General features: G+C 47.2%; 1 protein-coding gene across 1 annotated transcript in view; it reads right to left on the bottom strand.

Annotated features, from left to right (window-relative positions):
* CUX1 (cut-like homeobox 1) overlaps nucleotides 1-16,371 on the bottom strand; it is a 376,408-nt gene that overhangs the window by 176,331 nt on the left and 183,706 nt on the right. The window contains exons 5-6 of the mRNA XM_011929952.1: nucleotides 7,748-7,885; nucleotides 1,006-1,129 (exon numbers count right to left, since the gene is read on the bottom strand). Coding sequence (XP_011785342.1) covers nucleotides 1,006-1,129; nucleotides 7,748-7,885 — 262 coding nt within the window. The remainder of the gene's footprint in view (nucleotides 1-1,005; nucleotides 1,130-7,747; nucleotides 7,886-16,371) is intronic.

Below are 16,371 nucleotides of genomic sequence, written 5' to 3'. Positions count from 1 at the left end.
CCGGGAGGCGGAGCTTGCAGTGAGCTGAGATCCGGCCACTGCACTCCAGCCTGGGCGACAGAGCGAGACTCCGTCTCAAAAAAAAAAAAAAATAAAAAAAAAAAAAAAAAAAATAAAACTCACATCAGTTACATAGGGCATTAACATATTTTACTGATAGTAACTTCCTGATATTAAGGTAATGAGAAGCAATACCAAAAAACCCACTGAGATTGTGTGTGTGCGCGTGTGTAATATTAAATATCACATCAGAGAGTGTGTGTGTGCATGTAATATTAAATATCAATTTGATTGAGGAGGCAGAAAGAGTTTAGCACTAGCCCAGGGCTTGTCCCCAGAGGCCACACACTGGGAATGGGCTTTCCTCTCTGGTCTCAGCCCAGGTGCAGCTGCTGGGTGCCACCTTGCTAGCGACTCATGCCCTGAGCTTCACCTCTGCCCCTGCATGGCTTGGATACCCTCGGGCTCACTGGCTGCCTGACACCATCCACCGATTGGGAAAGGCAGATGCATTTTGCTCACAGAAACCTCACAAATGTAGAATATCTTTTTTTTTTTTTGAGATGGAGTCTCACTCTGTTGCCCAGGCTGGAGTGCCGTGGTGTGATCGTGGCTCACTGCAACCTCTGCCTCCTGGGTTCAAGCGAGTGTCCTGCCTCAGCCTCCTAAGTAGCTGCAATTACAAATGCATGCCACCACACCCAGCTAATTGTATTTTTTTTTGTATTTTTTAGTAAAGACGGGGTTTCACTATGTTGGTCAGGCTGGTCTCGAACTCCTTACCTCATGATCCACCCACCTCGGCCTCCCAAAGTGCTGAGATTAAAGGTGTGAGCCAGTGCGCCTGGCCAGAATATAATTTTTGAAACATTTTGCTCACAGCCTTTATGGATTTGGGGTTACAGCCTGGGCTTATTTCGCAGACCATTTATCAACGTGTCTTGTGATGTGAAGTTCAGGGGCAAATGCTCTGTCGGTCTGTGTGTGCCTGTAAGCCATGCTCACCTCTCTTTTTCTGCAAAGTCATTCTGTAACTTCTGTTCCTTCTCAAGAGCTATGGTTTCGGCTTGGTTCTTCAGTGTCTGTTCATATTCTCGGATTTTCTCTTTAAGTGCTTTTATCGTAACCTCTGCAGAAAAGAAAAAAAAAAAAACCTACAGTAAGAGAAGCACACAATTCTATATGGCTGTAGGTACAAGTCTCTCATAACCTGGTAGGATCGGCATGTTTTAAACCTTAGCTCTTCAACTCTGACACAAAATCAATGGTTACGAGTCCCTTTGGAGACTTTTTACTCCCTAAATGTTAAATTGAACTTTAAACGTTTAGGCTGAGGAGGATCAATGGATTTCGCTGAAAAGAAGAGCTTTGGTTTCTCTAGTACCAGTCAAAGAAAAAAAGCGGGGGGAGGGGGGATGGAAATCAATGGTAAAATATCATATCATCTTATTGATGAGTCTTAAATTAGTCCTGTAACTGAGGGATGATTAATAAAGTTTTAGGTGGGTTTAAGTATTTTCTCAGGAAAAAAAAAAAGTTCATAATGGCATGTGCATTTTGGAAGAAGCAATCGAAGTAGAGTCAAGAAAGTCTACGGTACCCCATTCTCTATGACGTGATGTTTCACATTGCATGCCTGTATCAAACATCTCATGTACCCTATAAATATATACACCTACCATGTACCCACACAAATTACAAATAAATTAAAAAAAAAAAAAAAAGAAAGAAAGTCTACAGGCCAAGCACAGTGGCTCACATCTGTAATCCCAGAACTTCGGGAGGCTGCGATGAGAGGATCCCTTGAGCCCAGGAGTTTGATGCCAACCCTAGAAACATGGCGAGCCTCGCCTCTACAAAAAGGGCAAGAATTAGCTGGATGTGGTGGCGCACACCCGCGCCCAGCTTAGGGACTCAGGAGGCTGAGGTGGGAGGATGTCTTGAACCCAGGAGTCTGAGGATGCAGTGAGCTATAATTGTGCCACTGCACTCCAGTCTGGTTGACAGAGTGAGGGTGAGTGAGTGAGACAGAGAGAGAGAGAGAGAGAGAGAGAGAGAGAGAGAGAGAGAAAGAGAGAGAGAAAGAGAGAGAGAAAGAAAGAGAGGGAGACAGAAAAGGAAGGAAGGAAGGAAGGAAGGAAGGAAGGAAGCAAGCAAGCAAGCAAGCAAGCAAGCAAGCAAGCAAGCAAGCAAGCCAGCCGGCCTGGCCCTGCAGCTCTGCTGGTTCACAAGTGACAAGAAACGCACAGTGCTCGGTGGAGAAAGCATGGAAGGGACTGGGTTGGAAAGGACCTAGCCTGGAGCGCCCTCCACTCTGGTAGTTGGGGGCTGTGTGTGCAGAGCAGAGGGTGCTGTAGCCTGGGGGAAGATGCTCTGGTGATTGGCATGTGGCCCGGAGAAGTCCTAGAGTGGGGTGTGAGCGCCAGTGATGTGGGGCAGCAAGGGGCCCCTTGGAAGGCAGGGCTGTCTCGGGAAAGCCCAGGCCCAGGCGGCTCTGGTGAGTGGCTCCCGTACCACCAACTGCAAGTTCACAGACATCGCCTCAACTGCCCAAATAGGGAACATCAAAGCGGACTTGATGAATGGAACAGACCTGTGTGGGTGGCTCTGGGGCAGGACCGCTCCACCTGCGCCCTCCTCCAGACACGCCTATGCCACTCTGCATGCTGGATGCTTTGTGTGTGGGTGGCTCTGGGGCAGGGCCGCTCCACCTGTGCCCTCCTCCAGACACGCCTATGCCACTCTGCATGCTGGATGCTTTGTGGAGAAGCACTGTGGCCCCAGTCCCCTGGAGAGGGGAGCTCTTAGGAATGGCTGCCCGCTGCTACAGATCCACCTCTTAGCAGGCGAGACTCATTTTCCTTGTGCGCCCAGCACCGGCACAGATGCGTGCTCAGGAAAGCACTATGGCATGAATGAATGAAGGAGCCGAGGCCGGGCAGAGCTGGGGGAGGGCCAGACAGGGTTTGTGGCAATGGAGCTCCCTCTGGTGCAGCAAGTGCACCTGCCAGGTGTGTAACTCAACAGCCATTCTTGCTCTCTGAGCTGCACAGACACGCGCTGGCCAGGGCAAAAGCACATTACCTGGGTGATTAACACCCACGCGGCTTAGTGCACAGAAGCGAAAGGCTTTTTTTTTTTTTTTTTTGAGGCAGAGTCTCGCTCAGTGGCCCAGGCTGGAGTGCAGTGGCGCGATCTCCGCTCACTGTAACCTCTGCTTCCTGGGTTCAAGCAATCCTCCTGCCTCAGCCTCCTGAGTAGCTGTGATTACAGGGACACACCACCATGCCTGGCTAATTTTTGTGTTAAAGGCTCTTTTGGTAAGAGAAGAGGTTGGCCTTTTTCATGAGGTGGGACCCAGAGTGCTGTCTTCAGAGACGTGGGATTCCACCGACGATCACATCGGGGCACAGGGAGGGGACTGGGCACCTTTCTGCCTTTTGGCTTGGCTGTTCAGAGCCTGGAAGAGATGCTCTGTGTGCACAGTGGTTGGTGATACGTCTCTCTCAAGCCATACGGATGAGGCCAAAGTGAGGCAAGAGCTGGACACTTCTAGAATGGACTCCAGACAGGTCAGCTCTGAAAAAGCCAACACTGCTCTGCTATGTCAATGGTCTACACTCTCATGTAAACATACAGCATTTTTACCTTTTTTAAATTGAGACAGAGACCCGCTCTGTCGCCCAGGCTGGAGTGCAGTGGCGTGATCTCGGCCCATCGCAACCTCTGCCTCCCAGGTTCATGCAATTCTCATGCCTCAGTCTCCTGAATAGCTGGGATTACAGGTGTGTGCCATCACACCTGGCTAATTCTTGTATTTTTAAAGTAGAGACGGGGTTTCACCATGTTGGCCAGGCTGGTCTCAAACTCCTGACCTCAAATGATCTGCCCACCTCGGCCTCCCAAGTGCTGAGATCATAGGCATGAGCCACAACAGCCGGCCTTTTTTGCCTTTAAGGACCGGCCGGAAGTGGCTGTACAGCACTTGGACCCTCACACTTGTTCCAGTGGGGCTCCTCATGACACGTCACAGTGTGTGAGCTCGTCAGTGTGCTGTGCCTGATGAGGTCTCTGCCTCATGAGGTCCCCTGGCCCCAGGTGAGTGCTCACGGACCGGCCCAGCCTCATCGAGAGGCCACTTTACCCTAGAGCCGCTGGCCCTGTGGCCCAGGCTGCACCCCAGGCAGACGCTGGGTGTCTCAGCAGGCCTCCCAGGCATGTGCGGGGGGGAGGGGCCGGCGTAACAGACAGGGCTCTGAAGGGCTTGGCATTACCTGGGGCCTCCATTTACTCATCTTTGCAGGGTGGGTGGGCTGTGGCCCATGAGGCAGAAGTTCCCTCTTTGTTCTAACTTTTATTATGTGCCTGATATAGTTTAGGTGTTTGTCTCCCCTAAATCTCGGGTTGAAATCTCATCTCCAATGTTGGAGGTGGGGCCAAGTGGGAGGTGTCTGGGTCATGGGGGCGAATCTCTCATGAACGGCTTGGTGGCCTCTCAATCACTGAGATTTGATTGTTAAGAAGTCTGGGGTCCCCCCCACCTCTCTTGCCCTGTGGCATGCTCGCTCCCCTTTCACCTTCTGCCATGAGTAAAAGCTTCCTGAGGACCCCCAGACGCCAGGCAGATGCTGGTGTCGTGCTTGTACAGCCTGCAGAACCATGAGCCAGATAAACCTCTTTTCTTCATCAATTACCCAGCCTAAGGTATTTCTTTACTGCAACACACAAAGTACTCACACCATCTTTTTTTTTTTTTTTTTTAAGGGATAGGGTCTTGTTATGTTGTCCAGGCTGGTCTTGAACTCCTGGCCTCAAGAGATCCTCCCGCCTTGGTCTCCCAAAGTGCTGGGATGATAGGCATGAGCCATTGTGCGGGCCCCTGCTCTAACTTTTTAATCATTTATACTACTGCTGTGATAATTACAAGAAGTGATGTGTACCGCCCACCTTCCCAAATTATGATCACTTTTATTTTTGGAAGGGGAGGAGAGGAAATGACATTTTTCTGGAGCTCGGGAAAACTTGTTATCCAAATAAAGGGGGGTAAATTTCTGGCAAAAACCACACTGCTGAATAAGTAGCAGGTACTATTGAGAGCTAAATGCTGTGTGTATATAATACTTAACCTCACACCAACCCTACCTGGTAAGTATGAGAATTGCCTCCCAGGAGAAAGAGGCTTTTAGCAAAGTGAGATAATTTGCCCAAGGTCACATAGCTAGGTGGTGGCAACAAAAGGACTCAAACCAGGTCCGTCTGTCTGTCTCCAGGACCATTCTTTTTTAGAGATAGAGTCTTGCTCTGTTGCCCAGGCTGGAGTACAGTGGTGTGATCTTAGCTCACTGCAACCTCTGCCTCCCAGGTTCAAGTGATTCTCCCGCCTCAGTCTCCTGAGTAGCTGGGATTACAGGCATGCCCCACCACACCTGTAATTTCTGTATTTTTAGTACAGATGGGGTTTTGCCATGTTGGCCAGGCTGGTCTCGAACTCATGACCTCAAATGATCTGCCCACCTTGGTCTCCTTAAGTGCTGGGATTATAGGCATGAGCCTCCACACCTGGTCTGGAGCCGTTCTTAAATCTTGGACTCTATAACTCATTGTGAAAAGCCCACCATATGAGACCTTTGGGGAGAGAACATCCACACCCAGCTTGGATCCTGGTCAGCCTCTGTGCAAAGCCCTGGCCACTGGGAAGCTGGTCATTGACACACCGGTGATATAAGGAAAAGGGAAGGACAATCCTGCACAGCCCTTCAGGCCCAACCTGCACCACCCTCCCACAAAACAAAAGCAAACTTAAAAAAATAAAATAAGCCAGAAAGAGGCTGGGCACGGTGGTACACATGCCTGTAGTCCCAGCTACTCGGGAGGCTGAAGCGGGAGGATTGCTTGAGTTCAGGAGGTCAAGGTTGTTGCAGTGAGCATGATCATGCAACTGCACTCCTGCCTGGGTGACAGGGCGGGACCCTGAATCTAAAATAAATAAATAAATAATTAATTAAAAAACACCCACCAAACAAACCAGAGAGTAGATCTATCAAAATTAGATGCCAGAGGACAATGAAGGGGAAAAAAAACCCCAGGATACTCCCCTTTAGGGTAGCGCACCTATGAAAACTCGATGTGCAGATTTGCAGGTTACCTTTCACTGCAACACTGGAGTGATTCTGGCAAGAAATGCTTCCTACAGGGGAAGGTAATACCTTCCCTCACAGCAGTTCCAGCTCAGTAAGCCCAACGCCTCAGTTTCTAGCAGGACAGGAGCTTTCCCTTCTGGTCCTAAAGGCTCACACTCTCTGCAAAGCCAGACAGGAGTGCAGTCTGGCTTCCCCAACTGCCTGTCACCTCATGCCCCCAAATTTCAGCAAGGAAGCCCTGCTGGCCTGAGGGCTTGAGTACCCTCATACCTACACTGCAGGGAGATGTTCTCGGAGGCCCTGGGCACTGCTGCCCTCGCAGCCCATGCCTCTACCTCTGGCTCTTCACACATCATCACAGATGCTTTCTGGATCATTCACACGGACAATTCCTCTTCCCTGGTCTGTCTGCAGTGTTTTTAAAGCCAAAGGACGCTTTTAGAAGTCTTTGCCAATTCACTTTTTCTGTTGTTGTTAAAGACTGGAACTTGCTCTGTCACCCAGACTGAGTGCAGGGTCACAATCATGGCTCACTGCAAGCTTGACCTCCTGGGATCAGGCAATCCTCCCACCTCAGCCTCTCGAGTGACTGGGACCACGGGTGCACACTACCATGCCCAGCTAATTTTTGATGTTCCGTAGAGACAGGGTATTGCTAGGTTACCCAGGCTGGTCTCGAACTTCTGGCCTCAAGCAATCCTCCCACCTTGGTCTCTCAGAGTGCTGGGATTACAGGTGTGAGCCACCGCACGTGGCCCCAATTAACTCTTTATTGCAGTCTCTACAAATAGTCAATGGAAGGCCACTGGGAATGGGCAGCCTCCCCTTTCAATTTAATTCCTTACCCACATTCCCAAACAAAAACAAACAGGCCGAATTACTCTTTTCGGAGCTGGCTGAAAAACCTGCTGCTGTCAGAGGGGGGCTGTGGTTTTCCTTCAAGCCAAGGAAGCCAACAGGCTCCCGGATTCTGAGTGCCTTGGATTTTAGGTATAGGACAGATTCCTTTGTTCTTCCCTGATGGGAAAAGCCAGGGAACCTTTGCCCTCTCTGTCTTGTTGACGGCTGGGCAAACACACCAAGAGGTTGTTTTCTTTCATTAAATTCCTAATGAATAGGCGATACTGACAAGGCAACAGCGGCGCTTAAGCATGCAGCCTTTAAGACGTGTCTGAAGCCTTAATGTATCCGCGGCAATTATTAAATGACTTACTGTGTATGACCCTTTGATCATGAGCTGGCTCTCTGACAGGTGTCGCCTGGAGGCAATGCGTCAGCCTTTCAAGAGGCAGACCCAATCACGTAATGATACAGGAAGAATTTTCAAAGAATCCTGATCGGTCTCATCAGAGGGCAATAAAATCTTACGTAGTTGTTGTGCAGAGGAAAAGTTTTACTTCAAAATAGCTCAGCACGATTATCGTCTCTCTCTAACACTCAGATTCCTGCCCCACCCTGACTTTATGACGTGTATATTACAAGGAAGCTAGTCCCAAAAGTATGGGAAAAGCCAATTAAAATAAAAAGAAAAGAAGAGAAAAAAAAAAAGAAGAAGAAGAAGAGAAAAGAAGAGAGAAGACAAAGCAAAGAACGCATTTTCCACCAACCTTGATTTTTCACTTCAGCAAATTCCTTGTTGTATTCTTCCAGAGTTTCCCTAAGTTTCTGGTTCTCTGTTTCAATATCGTGCAGGCGCTGCACTTTGAGCTGGAGTTGCTGTCCGAGATCCAAAGCTGGTACGGGATCTGCACAACAGGAAAACAGCCATCACCCTACTCTGCCCCCAAAAAGGCCCCCTCCACGGCGGTACACAGGCTCAGAGACGGGCTCCCAGGCTGTCAGCTCCAGTGGGATCCCCACAGGCCACAGTCATGGCCCCACAGCCGGCCTCCTTGCTGGGTGGGAGAATTCTCCAGTGCTTTACAAAGGATGGACCCAGCCCAGGGTCCTGGAGGTGTGAAAACGGGTGGGAACAGCCATGAGATTCACTGGTATTTGTCGATTACTCCTGCCTGGTGTGACACTTTCATGATTTTTATTCTTTGATGACATAAGTAGAGAAATACACCAGGCAAGCGCCCCGGAGATCAATCACATCCCCAGAGTTGCATGTGGAGGATGGACAAGTCCGTCGACAGGTGCCGGCATGTTTAAGGGTCCAGTGATTATGAGGTTGGAAGTAACACCTAATGCCTGAGAACGCCACACAGTTCATGGGACACTTTATGGAGATTTTGTCTTTTGAGCCTTACAACAATCTTGAGAAAGAGGCCTCAGAAACTAAAGCCCAGGGAAGAGGAGTGACTCACCTGAGGTCACCCAGCTAGTTGGCTGGTATGGAGAATGCACACCTAAGTCTGTTAACTTCAAGTGATCATGCTTTTTTGTTTGAGACAGGGTCTCCCAGGCTGGAGTGCAGTGGCATGATTATGGCTCACTGCAGCCTCCGCCTCCTGGGCTCAAGCAATCCTCCCACCTCAGCCTCCCAAGTAGCTGGGACTACAGGTGCGCAGCAGCATGCTGGGCTAATTTTTGTATTTTTTGTAAAGATAGGGTCTTCCTATGTTGCCTAGGCTGGTCTCAAACTCCTGGACGCAAGGGATCTGCCCATCTCAGCCTCCCAAAGGATTACGGGCGTGAGCCACCCCACCCGGCCCTGAGGGACCATTCTTTACAACAAGGAAGGTCACTTGGTGAAGCAGAGGAAAGAAACATTTAGGCTTTATAAGAAGCCACCCCATTTCACGACATGATCACTTTCCATCACGATCCTCCTTCGCTAATGAAGGGTGTTCAGAAGAGTCAGGGGTTAGTGGCTGCGGGTCCCAAGGCTGGAGACCCTTGCAGAGGCACAGCTGGTGACCCAGCACGGCCCTGTCGGAGGCCAGCTGGCCCGGAGGCCACCACACTCGTGACAATAACAAAGTGCAGGGCAGCACGAGCCGAACAGCAGCCAGGCCAGCGATGGGGTCTTGCGGCCAATTCAAGGTCACATCTGCCATCAGATTCACTTGCAGAAAACTGGATTTTAATCCAAAGTCAGAAGTCACAGGACCTGGAATTGACAGTCCAAACTCACGGCTCTCGCCTTTACTGTGAATTCAACAGGATGCAGAGACCTTAATGTTCTTCTGCATCAATGCGATTTTTAGTTTTCCTTCTGCTGCCTAAGAGGCGATTATATTCCGCCTGCTGGGTACCGGGGGCACACTTCCTTTGGAATTCTCAGGCTCCGTCAGAGTGGAAGAATACCCAGGTCCACAGGGCTTAGAAAGATTATTGAATGTATTTCTGGTATGGGCGCCAGCGTCACTTAAGAGACGGTTGCAGAGATTTAGTCTCCAGTCGAAGAATGCCAAACACCATGCCCAGCGGATCAACAAGAGTATATATTCAAGAGCTCACTTAATTTTCAAATGCCAGAGTCATTAATTTTTCAGACCACCCTAGGTTCCTGGAATCGAGGGCCAGGTCTACCATGCCTTGGTTTACGTATCCAGCGGGAGCCAGGGACTCTCTGGGATGCCAGCATCTTGGCAGAGTTTACAAAAGGCAGGCACTGGGATATGTTGGGATCAACGTCAGCGGACCCTGGGTGCTGGGGTTTCGCAGTAACACAGTCCATCATGCAGAACCCTTGGCTGCTGGGCACTTACTCTGCACGCATACACAGTCTATAATTGCATCTCTTTCTGGCGCATGACTTTTCATTATTATTTTAATCAGCATTAAAATATTTATGTTAAATTTGACTCCAAAAGCTATTCTGGAGGCCAGCTGCAGTGGCTCATGCCTGTAATCCCAGCACTTTGGGAGGCCGAGGGTGGCCGGATCGTTCGAGCTCAGGAGTTCGAGATCAGTCAGGGCAACATGGTGAAAGCCTGTCTCTACAAAACAAAAACACAAAACCAAAAAACTAGCCAAGCATGGTGGCGCACACCTGTAGTCCCAGCTACTAGGGTGACTAAGGCAGAAGAATCGCTTGAGCCCTTGAGGTAGAGGTTGCACTGAGCTGTGATCGAGCCACTGCACTCCAGCCTGGGCAACAGAGCGAAATCCTGTCTTGGAAAAAAAAAAAAAAAGCTATCTTGGGTAGATGGTTCTTTGTAAGCAGGAGTCGTGATAACACAAAAAACGGAATTACTGAAAACATTCCAGGTGCTGTGTGTAAAAAGAAATTCTGTAACTTCTCTGAATACCTTCACCTTCTCAGCCTGCCCCTCTTCCCTACCTTCACAGCCTTGTGCTCGGCAAATGGTCTCAAGAAAGTGAACAGCCTGTTCACAGCCTCCTTTTACAAAACCACGATTTACACTTGATATAAAGGTCAGGGAAAAGGAGGTAAAGAGAGGAACCTTTGCTCACGTATAAAATTATATTAAGAGTTGCTCATGTAGGCTTTCTAGCACAAGTGCCAGGAAATTATATCTTTAAAGAACAAAGCTAGTGTACTGCCTGCCCTCCCTAAAAGTTCTGTCAACAACATTTCCAGTCCATTCTTTTCAAAAGGCCAGGATCCCACTGTATCTGCTTCGAATTAAAAAATAGCTTCTCCCATGCGGTTAAGCAAGGAATCCAGTGACATATGAAAATGACACGCTCATTATCAAGTGAGGAGGAGCCAGACCTTTACACCAATTTTCAGAGCCTTATACTGTAAATGAAAATTCAGGCCATCTCATAATCGTTCACTATGGCATGTATATTTAGTCTGACACTATTAAAGGTTAATGCCTACGTAGCAAAGCTGGTCACAGACTAAAGGATCAGCTAAATGTTCAAACATCTCTGTGAATTAAACTCCAAACTTTACTACAGTAGATTTGAATGGCTAAATTCCTACAGCATATGAATACTGTTTTGGGATATGTAAGAGGCATTGCTAAAGAACTTCTTAGGCTTAATTTTTATTACTTGTATTAAAGGAACAGCTAATTACTGCATGACAATATAATGACTGCAGCATGTTTGGGCTAAAGACCAAAACGATGAATTTTGGCATGCCAAAACCCAACCTGTGTGTTAATCTACGGAAATCATAGCTTTTTGCCTCGTTAATGATTTCCAATGCCATTTAAACCCCACACAAGGATTGTCAGGTCTTATGCGAACGTCAGATGCCTCCGATCTTAGCAGCTCAATTAGGGAATTGTCTGGAGGAGGCGAAGAGGACACACCCATACATAAAACAGGAACACACAAAATCCGGTAACCCCTGTCTTCCCAGCCTCCTCCTCCGATTCAACACACTTTCCTGCCAGCTCCACCCACCCAACGCGACAATCTTGTAAAGTGTTTTACAATCATCTGATACTTAATTCCTAAAGCAATCTTGGAGGTATTATATAGCTTGTTATGCAACACAGGGCTCAAGGAACATAATTATTACAAACAACAATACTGCACATATTCAGCACCTTTTCCTAAGTGCACGCAACATTATCTCGTTAATTCCAGCCATCCCAGTCAGAGGCTGGTGGAGCTCGCTCTGCAATGTATGGGGTGATGCATCTTACCCAGGGAGGGAAGGAAGAAGGAAAGAAGGCGGCCAGGCAAATGAGTATGAAAAATTCTCAGTACGATTTCTGCTTACTGGCCGGGCACAGTGGCTCACGCCTATAATCCCAGAACTTTGGGAGGCTGAAGAGGGAAGATTGTTTGAGCCCACGACTTTGAGGCCAGCCTGGGCAACATAAGTGAGACCCTGTCTCTAGAAAAAATAAAAAATTTAGCTGGGCATGGTGGTGCACTCCTTGGGAAGCTGAGGTAGGAGGATTACTTGAGCTTGGGAGGTGGAGGTTGCAGAGAGCTATGACTTTTTTTTTTTAGATAGGGTCTCACTCCAGGCTGGGGCACAGAGTGAGACCTTGTCTCAGAAAAAAAAAAAAAAAGTTTCTGTTTCCTTAACCAGCGGCCAATGAAAATCTCTTTCAGTACTAATTTAACAAATATTTCTTAAGCAACTGAACCAACTAACTGCTCTGGGAAGGGCTCAGCCTTGTAGCAGAGAGAAGCCATGGATGTAAATGACAAACACAAGGCAGGAGACCAGATGAGTGGAAGAGTGCTCCTGGAGAAACCGGGAAAAGGAGTTCTTTTTTTCTTTTCTTGAGACGGAGTCTCACTGTGTCGCCCAGGCTGGAGTGCAGCGGTGCGATCTTGGCTCACCGCATCCTCCGCCTCCTGGGTTCAAGCGATTCTCCTGCCCCAGCCTCCTGAGTATCTGAGATTACAGGCGCACACCACCATGCCAGGATAATTTTGTATTTTTAGTTTAGACAGGGATTCACACTCCATTGCCCAGGCTGGTCTTGAACGCCTGGCCTCAAGCAATCTGCTCACCTCGGCCTCCCGAAGTGCTGGGATTACAGCCATGAGCCACCGTGTCCGGCCTAAATGCATTTTTGACTCGTGGGTATTTTCAACTTACGATGTCTGGTAGGTTAGGGGCATTAAATATATTTTCGACTCGTGATGTTTTCAACTTGTGATGGGTTGACTGGAGCACAGCTCCACTGTGAGTGTGGAGCATTTGCGCTGCCGAGCATGGAAAGGAGAGGCACAGGGAGCGAGGGGAATGGGTCCCAGAGACAAGGGGAGGGACAAGGGGACAGGGAAGGCCTCTCTGAAGAAGTGAGTGGGGATGGAGATCGGGATGGTAATGGGAGGCACTACAGGGATTCACCCCAGGCAGAGGCAGCAACCGGTGAAAGTTCCTGTGGTAGCTGTGAACAGGACAAAGGCATAGTGAGAAGCCAGTGTGGTCCCAGGGAAGGAGAAGGAGAACAGGAAGAGAAAAGAGATCAAGGAGAGGGAGGCTGCCCACAAGGATTTTAAGGAAAACAGGAGTGCAAGGAGGAGAAAAAGATACACAAAAAGAAGCAAACTAAATGCTAGAGCTGAAAATACAATGTATGAAATGAACCAATGGTTAGAATTTGGATGCAATTCTGCTCCTGTCAAGAAGTGGCCAGGGATGGATGCCATGGCGCACGCCTGTAATCCCAGTACTTTGGGAGGCCAAAGCACACAGATCACCTTAGATCAGGAGTTTGAGATCAGCCTGGCCAATATTGTGAAACTCTGTCTCCACAAAAAATACAAAAATTAGCTGGGTGTGGTGGTGCACACCTGTAGTCCCAGCTTTTTGGGAGGCTGAGGCAGGAGAATTGCTTGAGCCCAGGAGGTGGAGGTTGCAGTGAGCTGAGATCACACCACTGCACTCCAGCCTGGGTGACAGAGCATGACTCCATCTCAAACCAAACCAAACCAAAACTGCAGTACTTCAACCCACAAAATGGTTTGTTGGTTTTCTCTTGGCAAAAGTATGTAAGAGTTTTAAGCTTAAAGATGAGCTATACGATTTTCTTTAGAAAAGCGAAGTGATCCTGGCCGGGTGGGGCAGTGTGTACCTATAATCCCAGTGCTTTAGGAGGCTGAGGTGAGAGGATCACTTGAGGCCAGCAGTTCAAGACCAGCTGGGGCAGCATAGCAAGATCCCATCTCTAACAATAAAAAATAAAAAAGTAGCTGGGCATGGTGGGAACACACCTATAGTCCTAGTTACTAGGGAGGCTGAGGTGGGAGGATTGCTTGAGCCCAGGAGTTAGAGGCTGCAGTGAACTATGATCATGCCATTGCACTCCAGCCTCGGCAACAGGGTGAGACCCTGTCCTCAAAACAGGGAAGAAAAAAAAAAAAAAGGGCAAGCTAAGTGATCCAAATTACCTGCCCTGTTTTGTGATGGTAAATGGCTATCATATCAGTAATACACTGCTTGACAGATATTTTTGAAAAAATAAACACATACTAAGTCGTTGCAATATATGTGGTGCTTTAATGCTTTTTGAGGAAAACAACTATTTCATGCTACAGTGACAGCATTCTAAAGGTGAATATATGGAAATGTTCCCATCATCTATATACTGACGGGCAAAGGCAGCACCTTCTACAAAAATGGCTCAATGCCTCATATCGCACAAAAGGGATTGTAGTGTAATGTTTGCAGTATGAGCCAGGCTGCATGTGTTTGAGTCTCAGCTCTCTCATTTACTGGCTGTGCAATCTTGGACAAGTTACTTAACCCCTCTGTGCCTTAGTTTCTTCATCTACAAATTGGGCATAGTAACTGTGCCTATGTCATGGTGCTATTGTGAGGATTAACTTAAGAAAATTGCCACACACAGAGTTAACACTCAATAAATGTTATCTACTATTATTTACCAACTCAAATCTGAGTAAACATTTGCCAAAAGAAGTTTCAAATAGTTTGTTAATTAATATAAGAAATGCAAAATCTTCTGAAAAGCTATTAAAAAAAAAACAACAAAAAAGAGGCTGGGCGTGGTGGCTCACACCTGTAATCCCAGCACTTTGGGAGGCTGAGGTGGGCTGATCATGAGGTCAGGAGATCGAGACCACCCTGGCTAACATGGTGAAACCTCGTCTCTACTGAAAATACAAAAAAATTAGCTTGGTGTGGTGGCAAGCACCTGTAGTCCCAGCTACTTGGGAGGCTGAGGCAGGAGAATGGTGTGAACCTGGGAGGTGGAGCTTGCAGTGAGCGGAGACTGTGCCACCGCACTCCAGCTTGGGCGACAGAGCAAGACTCCATCTCAAAAAAAAAGAAGAAGAAGAATATCACAGAAAATGAAAATTGACTAGATGAGTTTCAACAAATACTGTCTCATAATTAGTACAAGTTGAGTTTCCCTAATTCAAAAATCCCAAATCCAAAACACTCTGATCCCAAGCATTTTGAATAAAAGACACTCAACCTATACCTAGATTTCATAAATATGAATCCTATTTTTGTAAAGATAGCCAATAATGTGCTTCTTTGCTTTGAATCTACTTATCTTTGTTAAGTTATTTTTTCCAGCCATTTCCATGAAAACCAAAAGCCAAAATTAAAAGAACTTGGAGTCTTTGCTTCTGGCCGTGACAGATCTACTGATACTCAACATGCCCTCTGGTCATAAACAACTAGAAAACTAGGCAAAGTCAATGAAACAACTATTTACAGACCCTGGACAACTGGTGGAACAAGACTTCCCTGAAGGAAGGGAAGCAAATGAGATAAGCCCTATGTTACCCTTCCTGGCAGGAAGAACTCTCTGGATTGCATCACAGTGAAGAAAAAAACCCAAGCAGAGTGTGATGGTCTCCCTGTCCACTGAAGGACAGACATCAGAAGATTGGGTGGCTGCAGCAATTGGAATTTGCAAGGCAGACCACTGAAAAGGAGGGACATATACTAAGAAAGAGCTACAGAAATCTGCAGAGAGGTGATCTGTTGCCAAGAGCTCAAGTGCCTATGTACAGGGTGAAACTCATAAGGCCAGGCAAGAACAGAAAGGAAAGTCTGAGCTAAAAACCAACCCCCCCACCCCCAACCAACCCAGTTTGAGGGCTGCAGGACTTTCCAACTGCATCCAGTCAGAGAGGACACACTTGTTGAAGAGCAAGGACTTGTAAAGACACTGAAGTGTCACACCAGAGTGGAGGGCTAAACTAATCTTGAAGCCTTATCCACATCCACTCCAAAAAGCTACAAACGAAGTCTCAGAATGATCAAGCTGATCTTCAAGTAACTTAACTGCCTGCTCAAACTTAAATAAGACAACAAAATCCAGTTAACGCTCATGATGTCTAAAATTCAATAGAAAATTACTAGACACGCAAAGCAGCAGGATCATCAGAGGAAAAATCAGTTCATAAAAACAGAACCAGAAATGACAAAAGATAATTGAACAAGCAGACTAGCACATCCATTACGAGCATGTCCAAGGATTTAAAGAAAAATATGAATACAATACAGACAGGAACAGAAAACATAAAGAATCAAATGGAATTCTGAAACTTAAAATATGCGAAATGAAAAAAATTCACTTGATTGGCTGAACAACAGATTAGACACGGCGAAAGAAAAAGATCAGTGAATTTAAAGATACAGTCACAGAAACAAACCAAACAGAAATAGACAGAGAGAAAGATTGAAGAAAAAGTTAGTAAACCCTCAGCAACCTATGAAACAAAATTAAGCAACCAAACATACATTTCCCAGAAAGGGGGAAAGGGTGTATTTGAAGAAACAGTGGCAAAATTTCATAAAAGCTATAAACCTAAAAATTCAAGAAACTCTACAAACTCCATGCAGGATAAACCCAAAGAACACCAGTAAGCATAAGAGAGTTTCTGAAATCAAAATTAGAAAATGAAAATCTGGGCC

The sequence above is a fragment of the Colobus angolensis genome, unplaced genomic scaffold (genome assembly GCF_000951035.1).
Source record: "Colobus angolensis palliatus isolate OR3802 unplaced genomic scaffold, Cang.pa_1.0 Scaffold120, whole genome shotgun sequence".
Classification (NCBI taxonomy): Eukaryota; Metazoa; Chordata; class Mammalia; order Primates; family Cercopithecidae; genus Colobus; species Colobus angolensis.
This window is presented reverse-complemented; position numbering and strand designations above follow the sequence as displayed.